General features: G+C 43.9%; 1 protein-coding gene across 1 annotated transcript; it reads left to right on the forward strand.

Annotated features, from left to right (window-relative positions):
- Positions 1-1,079: 1,079 nt before the first annotated feature.
- LOC123076116 (zealexin A1 synthase-like) lies at positions 1,080-1,547 on the forward strand. The gene has a single exon (XM_044498528.1). It carries the CDS (start codon positions 1,080-1,082, stop codon positions 1,545-1,547), a length of 468 nt encoding a protein of 155 aa, XP_044354463.1.
- Positions 1,548-18,127: the final 16,580 nt, after the last annotated feature.

The raw sequence follows: 18,127 nt of genomic DNA on the forward strand, positions 1-18,127 counted from the left end.
GCCAGTCAAATCGAACATCAGGCGTAAGGGGATTGAATGTGATATTCTCTATTTGTGCTGCCAAAGACTGGATGAAGACGGGTGCCATTTATTCGTAAGATGCAAGGAGGAGAAGAAACTCTGAAGAGAAATGCAGTTAGAAGAGGTTCGACTACGGCTTTGTGCATGTGCAAATGCCAGGGAAGTGGTGCAGCAGATCATCACATTACGTGAACATGACCAAGTGCTAGTGGCATGCATGCTATGGAAATGGTGGAATCATAGGAATAAATTAAATAAAGGGGAGAAGATGTGCCGGGTGGAGAACACGGCTGCTGATGCGAGATCCTGGGTTTGGAACACCTGCAGCTCAAAATGAAATCAGTAAAGGAACAGAGCGCCAGACCGGCATGCAGATGGACAAAGCCTGATGGGGATCAATTGAAAATCAATATTGATGGGGCGTTCCATAGTACTGCAGGGTCCGGAGGATGGGGTTTTGTAATCCGCGATAACACTGGAGTTGCAGTCGGGGCGGGGGCAGGAAAGATTAGACATGCAGTCAGTGCTATTCATACTGAAGCGGAGGCTTGCCTTCAGGAGCTGTCAGCTGTTGCAGTATGGGGGATCTCCAACATAGTGCTGGAATCGGATTGCCAAACCCTTCTGCATGCGGTACAGAGTTCCGAGTATGATCGGGCCCCGGAAGGTGTTCTTTTCAGAGATATCCACCAGTTTATCTGTCTTAATTTCAGCACATTTGCTTTCTCATTTGTTCCTCGAGACTGTAATAAAGTCACCCACGCCCTTGCTGCGTTGGGCAGCAATGGCCAAGAGCCCCAACGGCTGTGGTTGGAGGCAGTGCCGGATGATGTAAGTGTGCTGGTGGCTAGCGATCGAGCTGTGCCTGTTTGAGTAATGGAACCACAGTGTTCCAATTTCAAAAAAAAATAAAACATCAACAACAAAAAAGAAATTAAGCAGCAGCATGGCAGCTTATAATGGTTCATCTGCAGAGTCTCGATGCCGGGAATATTAGTAGGAGTACTATATACGAGCCCAAGCGACAATCACATTTGGAGCTAGCACAAAACAAAACAATGGGCCAGCCGCCGGGGCCGTGGACGTTGCCGGTGATCGGCAGTCTGCACCACATAGCCGGGCAGCTCCCTCACCGGGCCTTGCGCGACTTGGCGCGGCGGCATGGGTGGCCCGTCATGCTGCTCCAGCTTGGCGAGGTGCCCACGCTCGTCGTCTCCTCCCGCTCCGGCGCTCGCGAAGTGATGAGGACCCACGACGCTTCGTTCGCCACACGGCCCATGAGCTCTGCCGTGCGCGTGATCACCAACGGCGGGCGGGACATCGCCTTAGACCCCTATGGCGACCACTGGCGACAGATGCGCCGGATAGCCGTCACCGAGCTCCTCACCGCCCGCCGAGTCCTCTCCTTCCGTGCAATCCGGGAGGAGGAAGTCGCCGCCATGCTCCGCGCCAGCGCTGCCAGCGGGGAAGAGATCGACATGCGCACGCGGCTGTCTGCGATGGTGGCCGACAGCACCGTGCACTAGTAGAAAAAGAGGCTTCCATACGCCCCCATTAGTCCCCAAAATAATCGAACTGCGACAAAAGGGGTCTTTAGTCGTGGTTCGGGAGGAGACCCGCGACCAACTATCTGGGCCCAGCGCGCTCGGTCGACAGCTGGCGGACGGGAGGGGCTTTAGTCCCGGTTGGCCTGGCCAACCGGGACTAAAGGTCCCCGAAGGCCTTTAGTCGCGGTTGGCCAGGCCAACCGGGACTAAAGGCCCATCCCTATATATAGGACTCAGCTCACTTCACTTCACTCAGCTCACTTCACAATATTCAGAAGGGGGTGGTGGGTTTGCTTTTGGTTCCTCCTATGCACACAAGGTGTTCGATGAAATGCCTGAGAGCCTGAAACAAACATGATATGAAGTGTCCGAGCCACACTTGAGCTTTCTCATTTATTTTTCCTCCGCGATCGCGGTTAGCAACTTGAACCTTTCATGTGTCATTGATAAAATATGCATGTGTGTAGTTCATTGTTTAATTTGTATTATTTCTAGCTAGTTAGTTTAACAAATGCATGATGGTTAATTATATACTTTATATAATAATAATGCAGATGAATCGGCAATGGATGTATGGTCCCCGACTCTCCGGCGAGTTCACTACGGGTTTGAAAGATTTCCTCGTAGTGGCAAATGCGAACAAGCAGCAAGGTTTTATTATCTGTCCATGTGCTGTCTGTAAGAATCAGAAGGGTTACTCCTCCTCAAGAGACGTTCACATGCACCTGCTTTGGCACGGTTTCATGCGAAGCTATAATTGTTGGACCAAGCATGGAGAAAGAGGGGTTAGAATGGAAGAAAATGAAGAAGGGGATGATATCGATGACAACTATCATGATCATTTCGGTGATACTTTCATGGAGGATGATGCTGAAGGTGGGGAAGGGTTAGGTGAAGGTGAAGAAGAGGCACATGATGAGCCCGCTGATGATCTTGGTCGGACCATTGCTGATGCACGGAGACGTTGCGAAACTGACAAGGATAGGGAGAATTTGGATCGCATGTTAGAGGATCACAAAAAGTCGTTGTATCCAGGATGCGATAATAGTCTGAAAAAGCTGGGCTGCACACTGGATTTGCTAAAATGGAAGGCACAGGAAGGTGTAGGTGACTCATCATTTGAAAATTTGCTGAAAATGTTGAAGAATATGTTTCCGAAGAATAACGAGTTGCCCACCAGTACGTACGAAGCAAAGAAGGTTGTCTGCCCTCTAGGTTTAGAGGTTCTGAAGATACATGCATGCATTAACGACTGCATCCTCTACCGCGGTGAATACGAGAATTTGAATGAATGCCCTGTATGCACTGCATTGCGTTATAAGATCAGAGGCGATGACCCTGGTGACGATGTTGAGGGCGAGAAACCCAGGAAGAGGGTTTCCCGCCAAGGTGATGTGGTATGCTCCTATAATACCACGGTTGAAACGTCTGTTCGGGAACAAAAAGCATGCCAAGTCGTTGCGATGGCACAAAGAGGACCGTAAGTCCGACGGGGAGTTGAGACACACCGCTGATGGAACGCAATGGAGAAAGATCGACAGAGTGTTCAAAGATTTTGCAGCTGACGCAAGGAACATAAGATTTGGTCTAAGTACTGATGGCATGAATCCTTTTGGCGAGTAGAGCTCCAGCCATAGCACCTGGCCCGTGACTCTATGCATCTACAACCTTCCTCCTTGGTTGTGCATGAAGCGGAAGTTCATTATGATGCCAGTGCTCATTCAAGGTCCAAAGCAACCCGGGAACGACATCGATGTGTACCTAAGGCCATTAGTTGATGAACTTTTACAGTTGTGGGCCAGACCTGGTGTACGTGTCTGGGATGAGCACAAAGGAGAGGAATTTGACCTACGAGTGTTGCTTTTTGTAACCATCAATGATTGACCTGCTCTCAGTAACCTTTCGGGACAGACAAATAAGGGATACAATGCATGCACGCACTGCTTACATGAGACTGAAAGTGTACGTTTGGTTAATTGTAAGAAGAACGTGTACCTGGGTCATCGTCGATTTCTTCCCCGAAATCATAACGTAAGAAAGAAAGGCAAGCATTTCAACGGCAAGGCAGATCACCGGCCGAAGCCTGCGGAACGTACTGGTGCTGAGATATTTGATATGGTCAAGGATTTGAAAGTCATCTTTGGAAAGGGTCCTGGCAGACAATCAGTTCCGCGGGGAGTTGACGGGCACGCACCCATGTGGAAGAAGAAATCTATATTTTGGGAGCTAGAATATTGGAAAGTCCTAGATGTCCGCTCTGCAATCGACGTGATGCATGTTACGAAGAATATTTGCGTGAACCTGCTAAGCTTCTTGGGCGTGTATGGGAAGACAAATGATACAAAGGAAGCACGGCAGGACCAGCAACTTTTGAAAGACCCAGATGACCGGCATCCGGAATGGTTTCAAGGTCGTGCCAGCTACGCTCCTACCAAAGAAGAGAAGGTCATTTTTTTTGAATGCCTGAGCAGTATGAAGGTCCCGTCTGGCTTCTCGTCGAATATAAAGGGAATAATAAACATGGCGGAGAAAAAGTTCCAAAACCTGAAGTCTCACGACTGCCACGTGATTATGACGCAATTGCTTCCGATTGCTTTGAGGGGGCTCCTACCGGAAAATGTTCCAGTAGCCATTGTGAAGCTATGTGCATTCCTCAATGCAATCTCTCAGAAGGTAATCAATACAGAAGATCTACCACGGTTACAGAACGATGTGGTCCAATGCCTTGTCAGTTTCGAGTTGGTGTTCCCACCATCCTTCTTCGATATTATGACGCACCTCCTGCTCCACCTAGTCGAAGAGATTTCCATTCTCGGTCCTGTATTTCTACACAATATGTTCCCCTTTGAGAGGTTCATGGGAGTATTAAAGAAATATGTTCGTAACCGTGCTAGGCCAGAAGGAAGCATCGTCAAGGGCTATGGAAATGAGGAGGTAATTGAGTTCTGTATTGACTATGTTCCTGACCTTAAGCCGATTGGTATTGCTCAATCGCGGCACGAGGGGAGACTAAGTGGAAAAGGCACGAACGGAAGGAAATCAACGATATGTACGGATGGTCATTCTATGACTGAAGCACACCACACAGTTCTGCAAAATTCCAGCTTGGTGGCTCCGTACTTCGAGCAACACAAGAATATTTTACGCTCGGACAACCCGGGGAAGCCTGAATCCTGGATTAGAAAGGCCCACATGGAGACTTTCGGCAGTTGGTTGCGAAAACATTTAATGAATGACAATGATGTTGGAGATCAGCTGTACATGTTGGCCAAGAAACCATCTTCGACTATAACGACTTTCCAAGGGTACGAGATAAATGGGAATACATTTTACACCATCGCCCAAGATAAAAAGAGCACCAACCAAAACAGTGGTGTCCGCTTTGATGCAGCAACCGAGAATGGGCAAAAGGTCACATATTATGGTTACATAGAGGAGATACGGGAACTTGACTATGGACCCTCCTTTAAGGTCCCTTTATTCCGGTGCAAATGGTTCAAGCTAACAGGAGGTGGGGTAAAGGTGGACGAGCAATACGGAATGACAATGATGGATTTCAACAATCTTGGTTACCTTGACGAACCATTCGTCCTTGCCAAAGATGTCGCTCAGGTTTTTTATTTGAAGGACATGAGTAGCAAACCGAGGAAACGGAAAGATAAGAAAACGATCAGTACATCATGCGATGATCCAAAGCGCCACATTGTTCTTTCAGGGAAAAGAAACATGGTGGGAGTGGAGGACAAGACAGACATGTCAGAAGATTATAATATGTTTGGTGAAATTCCGCCCTTCAAAGTGAACACTGACCCAAGCATTAAGTTAAATGATGAGGATGCTCCATGGATACGGCACAATCGTAAGCAAGCAGGGACACAAGGGAAAAATTGATGTGTAATAATTTATTGTACCAAACTTTGTTGAATGGATCATGTGAATTTTTTTGATATATTATTTGTATTTTTAAGATTTTAAAATGAATTAGTTTTATTTTTCTGATTTTTTGACATATAATTGTATTTTTAAGATTTTAAAATGAATTATTTTTATTTTTCTGATTTTTTTGATATATTATTTGTATTTTCAAGATTTTAAAATGAATTAGTTTTATTTTTCTGATTTTTTTGATATATAATTGTATTTTTAAGATTTTAAAATGAATTAGTTTTATTTTTATGATTTTTTTGATATATTATTTGTATTTTCAAGATTTTAAAATGAATTAGTTTTATTTTTTTGATTTTTTTGATATATAATTGTATTTTTAAGATTTTAAAATGAATTAGTTTTATTTTTCTGATTTTTTTGATATATAATTGTATTTTAAGATTTTAAAATGAATTAGTTTTATTTTTGTGATTTTTTTGATATATTATTTGTATTTTCAAGATTTTAAAATGAAATAGTTTTATTTTTCTGATTTTTTTGATATATAATTGTATTTTTAAGATTTTAAAATGAATTAGTTTTATTTTTCTGATTTTTTTGATATATAATTGTATTTTTAAGATTTTAAAATGAATTAGATTTATTTTTCTGATTTTTTTGATATTTTATTTTTCTGACTTTTTTGATATATAATTGTATTTTTAAGATTTTAAAATGAATTAGTTTTATTTTTCTGATTTTTTTGATATATAATTGTATTTTTAAGATTTTAAAATGAATTAGTTTTATTTTTCTGATTTTTTTGATATATTATTTGTATTTTCAAGATTTTAAAATGAATTAGTTTTATTTTTCTGATTTATTTGATATATAATTGTATTTTTAAGATTTTAAAATGAATTAGTTTTATTTTATATGAAAAAGGACCTTTAGTCGCGGTTGGGGAGGCGGACCGCGACTAAAGGTACCCTTTAGTCTCGGTTGGTGTCCCCAACCGCGACTAAAGGCTCTTTCTGCGCGGGAATGAAAGCAGCGCCAAAACCCTTTAGTCCCGGTTGGGGAGGCGGACCGCGACTAAAGGACTAAAGCTCTGTCTATATATAGAGCACTTAGCAGTTTCCGCCACCTCCCATTCTCCTCTCGACGCCGAAGCCCTGCCCCGACGCCGATCGCCGCCCGCCGCTGCCAGGCTGCTGCCCCGACGCCGACGCGCTGCCCCGACGCCGACGCGCTGCCCCGACGCCGCCGCCCCTGCCCCAGTGAGCTCCGTCGCCCCCCACTTCCCCTGCCCCAGTGAGCTCCGCCGCCGCCCCTGCACTGCCCCTGCGCCTCGCCGCCGCCCCTGCCCTGCCCCAGTGAGCTCCGCCGCCGCCCCCGCCCTGCCCCTGCGCCTCGCCGCCGCCCCTGCCCTGCCCTGCCCCTGCCCGCCGCCCGACGCGCTGCCCCTGCCCCTGCCCGCCCCCCGCTGCCCCTGCCCCTGCCCTGCCCGCCGCCCGCTGCCGCCTGCCTGCCGTCCTCCGCCTCCTGCCGCCGCCTGCCGTCCTCCGCCTCCCGCCGCCGCGCCAGAAACGAAGGAAAAAACAAAATAAAAGAAAAACAAAGAAAACAAAGAAAAACAAAAGAAAAAACAGAAGAAAACAAAGAAAAACAAAACAAAAGAAAAACAAAAGAAAACAGAAGAAAAACAAAGAAAACAAAACAAAAACAAAAGAAAATCAGAAGAAAACAAAGAAAAAAACAAAGAAACAAAACAGAGAAAAACAAAAGAAAACAAACAAAAACAACAGAAAAACAGAAGAAAAACAAAGAAAACAAAAGAAAAACAGAAGAAAACAAAGAAAACAAAACAAAAACAAAATAAAAACAGAAGAAAACAAAAGAAAAACAAAAGAAAAACAAAAGAAAACAAAAGAAAAACAGAAGAAAAACAAAGAAAACAAAACAAAGAAAAACAAAGAAAAACAAAAGAAAAACAAAGAAAACAAAACAAAAACAAAGAAAAACAAAGAAAAACAAAACAAAAGAAAAGAAAAACAAAACAAAACAAAACAAAACAAAAAAGAAAAAGAAAAGAAAAGAAACAAAAAAGAAAACAAAACAAAACAAAACAAAGAAAACAAAACAAAGAAAAACAAAGAAAAACAAAGAAAAGAAAACAAAACAAAACAAAACAAAACAAAAACAAAAACAAAACAAAACAAAAACAAAACAAAACAAAAGAAAAGGAAAAACAAAATAAGAAAAGGAAAAAGAAAAGGAAGAAGAGAAGGAAGAAGAAGAGGTAAAAGAAAAGGAAGAAGAAAAGGAAGAAGAAAAGGAAGAAGAAAAGGAAAAAGAAAAGGAAGAAGAAAAGGAAAAAGAAAAGGAAGAAGAAAAGGAAAAAGAAAAGGAAAAACAAAATACTTGGCAGTGCTCAATAATCTTATTTTTTAATTCCTCCTCCTCTATGTCCCCTTAATCTTATTTTTTAATTCCTTTATACTTAAAGAATTTTTACTACATGCAGGAGTGACATATGGCGGACGATAGAGCCGAGCCGCTTAGGGATCCGGAGGCTGAACGTTATTTAATGGGCACCATCAACAACGAGATTCCTTATGTGCCGGGCTCAGAATATGAGCAAGAAGAGGATGTAGTCTCTTCTTTTCTGAACCTTGACGGTGGAACAGACATTGTTGATGATCAAGAAGGAGAAGGAACGGACATTGTCGACGGAGGTCAACCGTCAACAAACGACGATCACGAATTGCAAGTAGCAACCACCTCCGACGAGGTATATATATACATTGAGCCTCTCGTGATACAAACTTACTGAAATGTGAATACATATGTATTAACGCGCGCGACTCTCTTTCTTTTTTTAGCCCTCGGCCGGATCGAGTACGACAAACCGTGGCAAATCCAAGGCGATGAAAACAGGAGAAACATATGCCATTGAGTTTGTCAGTGAAACCGGCAAGCCCCTACAGCACACCTCAAAGTTTATCAACCAATGCGGAGTCGTTGTTAGAGACAACGTCCCGATCACCGTCCAGGAATGGAAGGAGCCAAAGAAGGCACGTCTTGGTTTCAGTTTTGTCGACAAGAGAACGAAAAAGGATTGCTGGAGAAAGCTTATGGAACATTTCATTCTACCTCCGGAATACAACAAAGTCGATGAATTCGGTAACGAGGTTCTGGGTGGACGTGAGAGGAGGAGGCTAGTTAAAGAGTTCGCTCTTCAGAAGATGGGCGAAGCATTCCGGAACTTCAAGAAAAATTTAACCTGTGACTATGTCAACAAGGGCAAGACTCCGGATTTCAATGGACAACATGAGAAACTGAAAGATGATTGGCCAGAATTTGTGAGGCAAAAGCAATCGGAGCATTTCAAGGAAATATCGAAAAAAATAAGGATAATGCGACTAAGAAAAAGTTCAGTCATATTATGGGGCCAGGAGGATACCGCCTTTCGGAGCCTAGGTGGCAGAAGATGGAGGAGGACCTGAGGGTGCGAGGAATCCCTCTAGGTACAGAGGGATGGGACCCAAGGGCCAAAAGCTGGTGGTACGGGCATGGGGGATCGCTAGACCCAGAGACAGGGGTGTGTGTTCACCGGCAGAAAAAGTTTGCTCCCACCCAAGCCCTTATTGACGCAATGATCCAAGCTCAAGAGGGCTTGATCAAGTTCAACAGAGAGAAAGACGCACTGACAACAGCCCTCGGGAATGATGAACACGGAGGACGTATACGAGGCAAAGGCAAAGTTCCGTGGAAAGTAGGGTTTTCCCAGGACAATGACCCGTACTGTTACAGAAGCCGTAAGAGAAAGACCGACCGGGATGCAGATCTTATGGCGAAGTTTGCATCGGAAATCCATGAGTTGAAGCAGATCGTGCATGAACTAGTAAAAGAAAAATCGGCTGCAGGGCCGCATGAAGATCATGAAGCGGATCGCGGAAGCCAGCAGCGGAGAAGCAGCGTGGCTTCCACGGATGCCCCGCCTGGTGCTAGTGCACCGATGATCGAGATTCATGCACCGGAGCCTCACTACCCCGTGGATGATGTAAAGGAGATGAAAGAATGTGATCTGCATTATCCCGTGGGGAACGTTTCCACGAAGGTAGCTAGCGGCAGTGCTTTACCCTGTACACCTGGAGCAGTCCACCACAACAACCCCATTGCATATGGCTATGCTCGTGTCACGGTGGAAGACATAGTCCAAGGGTTTGAGGACCTGGAGATTGACAAAGCTACACCCGAAGGGGAGAGAAGACTTGGAGATGTCAAACGCCAGATCATTCTATGGAAAAAGAAGTACATAGTGTTTCCAGGCGAGGCGCCAAGGCTAGCAAGTCCACCCCCCTCCGATGGTGGTGGTGGTGGCGGTGGTGGCTGTGGTGGTGGTCGTGGTGGTTCACCTACACCTCCTTCACGCCATTCGATGCCGTCCCCCGATCCCCAACCTCCGGCGGGTACGACGCCCCCCAATCCTCCTCCGGCGGGTACGACGCCCCCCAATCCACCTCCGGTGAAGAAGCAGAAGCAGGCGGACATCAAGGAAACCCGCTCCTGGACTATTAACCCGGACCCTTATGTACCTAAGACCACAAGGGTTTCGGAGCCATCACTGGAGCCTCTCCTCCCAAGGCCTTGGGAACTTAGTGAAGCTGAAACCAAATTGGCTGCGTCTGCTGATTATGAGAAATGGAAGGCGGATATGAAGGCGATAAAAGAGCCTGAGCCCAAGCAAGTATTCACTGAGAAGCAAAAGAAGTGGGCTAAGGATTTTTTGACGACACCGTCCCAAGCCGAGCTGAATATGCCTGACGACTATGGACATGAACTTCGTAGGCAAGAAAAAATATTGAAGGAGGAGAAAGAAGAAAGTAAAAAAAAGCGGGAAACAAGTTGACCAGCTCGGGATGCAGAAGAAACAATCGATCCCCCCGCTCATAGTGAAAGCCGGTCCGGAAGAGGACCCCGAGATCATAGCAGCTGCGGCAGCACTTGGATTGACTGTAGCGAGTGCCATGAAACAAGCGTCCGAGATGGGTTTGACTCTTTGTGCCTTCTTAGGCCTTGAGGATGCGCCAGTATGTGAGATAGCATTACAATATGTGCGGAATGGGCCTCTCGTCGAGCCTGCGCGGGAAAAGAGTCTACCACAACAAATGCGAAATCTGCTACGTTGGTACAAGCAATTCATAACATGGGCCGACAAAGAATATGTTTATGCGGATGTTACAGATGAGCATCGCACCAAACGGTACTCTGTAGAAGTTCATATGAGTGAATTGTTCCAGCTGTTCAATCTGCGCGACCTCGACAAATCTATGCTGAGTTGCTACGTTCGGTAAGTGATTTATTTCTACCTCATCTCGTTCTTCATTGCCTGCACTATATATATATATATATATATATATATATATATATATATATATATATATATATATATATATATATATATATTGTCCTAACTATATTGTTGCGTACGCTATTATGCAGATTGAAGATTTGGGAATGCAAAATAAGAAACATCCATGATGTTGGGTTCATTGACCCACATATCGTTAATGGACATGTGTTACAACATCACCCCGAAGACGTGGAGAAAGACTTGTACAAGTTTCTTAGAAAGCATCAACTCAAAAGTCATATTCTATTTCCTTACCATTTTGGGTGAGTGTTTCTCTCTTGTGCCCATTCTCTTTTGTTTACTCCATGCATGGTATGTCTAATCGATGAGTTATGCATGACTGTGCATGTAACGTGTCCGCAGGTTCCACTGGATTCTGCTAAATATTAAACTTCACACCTCCAGAGTTCTAATCATAGACTCTATGGATTCGGATCCAAAGCGTTGGACCGACATGAGAAAAATGCTGCAAAAGTAATTATTTTCAATCATTTGAGCTCTATATCGATCGGTCTCTTTCGTTCATTTCCTAATATCAAGTAACTAATAACTCCCTTGTTCATTTAATTTTCTTTGCCCTGTAGGGTTTGGAGACGGTTCTCAGAAGAAATTGTCGGTGAATTCAAACATGAGCTAGATTTCAGAAGGTTAGTTAATGTGGATAAGCAGCCACCGGGGACCAATCTATGTGGATACTATGTTTGTGAGAACATCCGGAGACACACCTCTGAGCGGAAGGCATCGGATAGCGTGCGCAACGCGACGGATAACTTGCGGAGGAGGCTTAGTCCAGAAGCTCGCTTCCGACCAATTCAAGATGAATTAGCAGGATTTTTCATGAGGGAAGTCATCAATCCTAAAGGAGAACACTATACCGAGGACGAAGAAATTTATATGCATACCCGAGATTGAAACTTGTTCGAAGTTGTATATGGTCATCCATCCTAATTGTGTATGGAAACTTGTTCGAAGTTGTATATGGTCACCCGAGATTGAATATATATTATATATTCCTCTTGAATTCTTCTTGTTTGAAATTTCATATGCATGTATATAGTAGCGTAGAATATGTGTACTGAAACTTTATCAAAATTAAAATAAAACACAAAATAAAATATAAAAGAAATAAAACACTCCAAACTAAAAAGAAACCAGGTTTAGGGGGCTAAAACCCTAAACCTGCGGTGGAGGCCTTTAGTTCCGGTTGGCCACGAGAACCGGGACTAATGGTCCTCCGCCCCGACGGACCACGGGCGCCCACGTGGACGGGCCTTTAGTCCCGGTCAGCCACAAAAACCGGGACTAAAGCCTTTAGTCGCGGTCCGTAAGAGGCGCGACTAAAGGGGGGTCTTTAGTCGCGCATATTTAGTCCCGGTTGCACAGCCGGGACTAAAGGCTGTTGCGAACCGGAACTAAAGGGCTTTTTTCTACCAGTGGCCGCTGCTGCTCCCTCGACAGTGCCGGGAAGAGGCAGGTTGCTGTGTGCTCGGATACGACGTGCCACAAGGCACACAGGTGGTAGTGAACGCCTGGGCGCTCGGTCGCGACGAGCGGTACTGGCCTGATTCACCGGAGGAGTTCCGACCGGAGCGATTTGAGACATCGGAGGTGGATTTTAGGGGAGCGGACTTCGAGCTTCTGCCATTCGGCGCTGGGAGGAGGATGTGCCCTGGCTTAGCGTTTCGGCTTGCTAACGTGGAGCTCGCGCTTGCTAGTCTATTGCTCCACTTCGACTGGGAGACGCCGGGGCTAGATGATCCGACAGGGTTTGACATGACCGAGGCCTTCGGTCTCACTACAAGGCGGAAGAATGGACTCGTGTTGCGCCCTGTCCTCCGGGTGCCGTTGCCAGGTGTCTAGTTGTAATTTTCAAAATATTTTATAATGTATAATAAAAATGTGTAACGTGTAAGAAAAAAAATAAGACATCAAAACATATATAAAAAAAATGTTAAACATGTATAAAAAAATGTTTCTCATGTTTAAAAAATATGCACATGGTGTATGAAAAATTGTTGATCAGGTGTTTAAACAAAGTTCACCAAATTGAGAAAAGTTCACAGACTTTGTAAAAGTTCATGAATTTGTGAAAATTACACAAATTAAAAAACGAACTTTAAAAAGTTCGTGCGTCTAAAAAAATGAAAATAAAGCAAATGAAAAATGGAATGCAGAAAAACTGAACAAAAACTGGCCAAAAAAACCAGAAATAGAAATGAAAAAACCAAACCAGAAGCTTCTGGAAGCTTCCCAAAACCGGTTGGGAGCTTCAAAACCTTGAAACCTAGCGACGGGAACCTGGGTCTGGATTGTGTACCATTTTGTCGTTGACTGGCGTTACTGGTGCCAAACGGGACTTGTTGTACTCACATCTGAGTCTCCCCTATCCGCGGCTTCCAAATCCTAACCCGTGTAGCTGGCGGGGCGACACTTGTCTTGACCCGGCAGTTAGCTGACCTGTGGTGTCGTCGCGGCAAGCAAATTCAAGTTTGGCCCTCGAGCCCACCGCCTTCCTCGGCCCCTGCTGTTGGCAGACCACAACTTCGCTCCAACTGGCCAACTTTGCGGTCATCTCTGCCGCTTGCCCTCGACGCTCACCATTGGAGAAATTCACCGAGGTTAATTTCTTCACTGATTTAGAACGAAATCACAATCTTTATGAAATTTAGACCGAAAACATTTTACTATTTTGAAGAAATTTATATTGGAATTGTTTGTCAATGCCACTTACGTTGATTGCTACTTTGTTTGACGAAATTGTGGAAAAAGAAATGATTCCCCCCTTTGTTCTTGTAATGCAGATGAACAAGGGTGTTAGCATATTTGAATTGTGGGAAAAAAACTCAAATGAATGGAAAAAAAACTTCTACATCAACACCAACTCCTCCTTCTATTGCGGTTGAGAGCAACCTAGAGATGGCACTAGCGCAAACACATGACGATGGTGTATCAGTCGATGAAGTTCCCCAACATGAGAGGGAGGGAGGGAGAGAAAGAGGGAGACACACACACGTGAGCGCACGCGCACGCCCACACACACACACATACACACACACACACACACACACAGAGAGAGAGAGAGAGAGAGAGAGACTATTGCATACTTTTGATCCAAAATTATTGAAGTTGGAACACACCACACACTTAATTCAGATTACTTTTCGAGTCCAAGAACAAATAGACGATAATGTCTTAAACGTGACAAAGGAAATTGTTAAAACATAGAAACAATCTGCAAAACATGATGATTGACTGAGGTTTCCAAGCACACATGCACAAATAAAGGTAAATGTGTATTAAGGTGCTAGTGTGCAGCTAATTTTCAGGGGGAATGCTGCAGAAATCATCAGCTCTTTTATTAGGCGGATTGCTAATGAAGTCTCAAATATGTGTCAATTACTTTTCCATGGGCAAAAGAAATTTAGTCCCAAGACAACCAGATATTAGTTGTGACTTGCAAGCATATAGGAGCAAGCGCAGCTAAATGGGAGACAACAGGCTAATGTTGGTGAAAAGAAGGAAACACACATATGTGCGACTATTTTTCTTGTAGCAAAACCAATTCACACGAAGATAACCAAATATTACAGGAGATCACACATCATATGAGAGAGAGAGAGAGAGACTTTTCGACCCCAATTATAGAAGATGATGAAGCAGTTCGATCATGAAGATGGTGAATCAGTTCCCCAATTAATTAGAATCAGATTTTTTAGCTTTAGAATATGATCCTGACACGCGACTTCCCATCTCAAGTTATGATGTCAACGATGAGTATAGATTCAGGAGATACTTTGAGTTGCAAGCATGTCAACGAAATGATCATAAATTTGAGTTTAGAGATATAAGTGGACACCCCCATCGATTTTTCTTGCTTTACGAAATATAAGTGGCTTGAGTATAGTGTGCAGGAAGAGGATGTTTTCTGCTTTGTTAGCTATTTAAGGATAAAAGAAATTTTCCAGTGTAGATACATTTGTGGAGGGTGTATAAGGAACTAGAACACGAAACCGAGATTGAAGAGGCATATTAGTGTTGTTACTAGTGCTCACGCTGAAACTCAAGAGAAATATGATATGTTCACTACACCTACAACATCAATGCGGGAGCCGATTGCTTTAAACACCACACAATACAAGACTCCATATAAGCTCCGCTTGGCATGTACACTCAAGTGTTTGAGGTTTTTGGCCAATGTTTGGAATTTAGAGGGCATGGTGAAAGTGAATACTCACTAAATGAAGGAAATTTCCTTGAGCTTCTAAATTGGCTACCATGAAATTTTGAAGAGATCAACATGGTGGTTCTAAAGAATGCTCCACACAACTATAAGATGGTGTGCCATGATATACAACATGAGCTAATCAAGTGTTATGCCCAGCTGACTACTAAACCATACATTGAAGATCTTGATGCAAAATGTTTTGCAATACTTGTCGATGATCCTAGTGATGTGTACCAGAATGAACAACTAGCTGTTTGCTTGCATTTTATTGATCAGATAGGAAGGGCAGTTGTGAGATTTCTTGGTCTTGCCCATGTTGAAGACACTTCCCTTGACACTTAAGCTGCAATCAACTAAGGAAAAAAATTGGGTGATGAATATTTGAACAATTTCTTGGTTATATTTGTTGAGAAAGAATTCTTCAAGCAAGTGAAATATGAGGATGTCATCAGTCTATTCTAAAAAGGAGTCATAGAGTTATATTTCCTTTATTATTTTGTAACCTTTCTTAATTGGTATAGATATTGCCACAATTATATTTGGCTTCTTTTATCAATATATGGTCATTGACTTAGTGATGTTGCTCGGTTACAAGACATTTATTTTTTTATGATGAATACCAATGAGAAAATTCATGGCTCAACCACTTCGTGACGGGTGGTACGATCCTCCTCCTTGGATTGAGTGGCATGGGCCTCCTACTTTGCGAAGGCGGTGCGCTGGGCGGTGTGCACATCCTCCTACTCCTCGTGGTTGAGGGCTCTGCGCTAGGGCTGCATTTCTGATGGGGCCAATTTATGTGATGGTTTTACATTTTATTTCATGCCTACACGGTAGGCTTTGTTGGATTTTACTGCGTTTGTGTACTTCTTTTTGTCCATTTTTCTCAGGATGTGTTCTCCAAAGTATTTGAAATGCTAAGGAAAGAATTTCAGGAGAAGGTGATAAAATCATGTCAATTGATGTGATAAATAATGACCATAAAAGAATGAATCGCATTGGAAGAAGCTGGGGGTGGGTGGGGGGCTTGTGCAGGGCACCAGTGCAATCGATGTCAATTGGTATGAGTGCATGCGTTCATACCAGCCGGCACCACCCCATGGAATTGGATGAAGATCAAATGTATGAAGATGCCAGAAACTCATCCTGAACATTGAATCCTAGCCTCCGGATGGCATCCCGAGGGGGAATTGGTGAGGAGATCGCCATCTTGAACACCACGCGCAAGGAGACGTCAACATCAACCATCTCCGTCAACCACCTTCATCACCATCCACCTTCATCTTATTTTAATACCGAACCTTTCGTGGATCACTACATGCATTACTCGTTCATTCCCTTAATGTTAAACACCGCTATCTATATGATGTTTGTTGTTTGCATGTGCGAGTAGGCCCCCTAGTTCTCGGGGATATGGATGAAGCTTGGTATGCATAGATGTGAAACGTTAATAAGGATATGGGATTCTCTGTTGAATATTTGGTTTAATAGCCATGGTGAATGTTGTAAAGGGGCCCCACTCAACATTTTAGCCGTGAGGCCACAAAGCATATTAATTTCGTTGTAAAGGTTAAGATGTCGAGGTAATTAGAGTTGATAGTAAAATCCTCAATTTCATGCCTTTACAACTGATATGGGAATAATGAGAACCCTTGGCAAGGCCGCGTCCACGGGGAAACCCTTAATTACCGATGTGATAACCGGTGTGGGAAAACTATGATAGTGACATGCGTGGTACAAAGTTTACCTCAAGTAGAACGTATTCTCTGCCCGGATCCGCCCAATCACAAAAATCAAGTGGCTCGAGTATCTAGTTAGGACTATGGTACGATACATGTCGCAATAGACACATACCAATGGAAATTTCACTCTCCCTGAGTACGCCTTAATCCTTTGCCAGTTCTAGTGTTTTACTCACTCCCTTGTGCTCATTTAAATTAATTTTTATTATTTACTTTTGTTTGAACACTTCTCAAAATTATTATTTACTTCCGCCCTCACTTTGTTTCGAGTTTCCAATTATCTTGCATGTATAACTCTGTAAGTCTCTATAAGGGACAAAGTCCAATTTCTGTGCTCCATGTGAGATCGATACCCTTATTTAAAAAAGGCTACAACTACACCCTGTGCACTTGCTGCCTATCAATTCCATGGAGTGGCATATCGACGCAGAGACGGGGGATGGAGACTGGGTGTATACCGTGGGTGTCATCCAGTTTATAGCCCTAACAGGCGCGCCCTGATGGGAAAAGGAAAAGGCGTGCTAGGGGGGTGGCATTTGTGGGTTACGCTTGCATGTCCGAGATAATGTGGCTGACAGTACAATACGCCTGGATTGCCCCCATTTATGCCTCCAAATGTGCTAGGTTTGGCGGAAAATTCGGACATATGAATCTGGTTTGAGGGAGCGTGTGTGGTGGTTTTTTTTGTGGTGACTATGTATGGACTCTCCGGCCAGACAACAGGGCGAAAGTAGGATATGCCCTCACAACACAGTTGCGGGTGGGTGCAATTAGCCGCCAACTATAAATATAAATTAAGGTCAAGTTGTTCGTGTGTGACCCGATCTAACTGCATTTTACTAAGGCCAACATCACTCATCCGGCTGCTAGTGACGAGAAAATGCATATACCTATGTGCAGTTAGTTAGGAGCTCTTACTTAAAGTCTAGTCTTGAAGTCCTATGATAGACCAGAAGGATTCTTGTGGCCATCCCTTTCCTTTTCAAGCTAATTAACTAGCCAGGTGCAGGCTTCTCAGCATTTGATTTCATTTTCTTTCTTCCTTTAGTTCCATGACCCAGCAACATTGCTTACCTCTTGGAAGAACATGGATCCAGCAACATGCATGAAATTATGTGTACGCAATAGATGTCTGGACCAGACCAGCTTCTCTCACTTCCAACGGAGGCTACTTTGTCGGTTGGCGCTCATGGCTTGGCATGGGCTGTGCGTCGAGCTCTCAACTAGGAGGTGGACCGTGCGGCGAGGTGATGGACTTCTGCGTGGGTGGTGACCTGCCGACAATGCTATGGTCCACGGCTTGGTG

Source organism: Triticum aestivum, chromosome 3D (assembly GCF_018294505.1).
Source record: "Triticum aestivum cultivar Chinese Spring chromosome 3D, IWGSC CS RefSeq v2.1, whole genome shotgun sequence".
Classification (NCBI taxonomy): Eukaryota; Viridiplantae; Streptophyta; class Magnoliopsida; order Poales; family Poaceae; genus Triticum; species Triticum aestivum.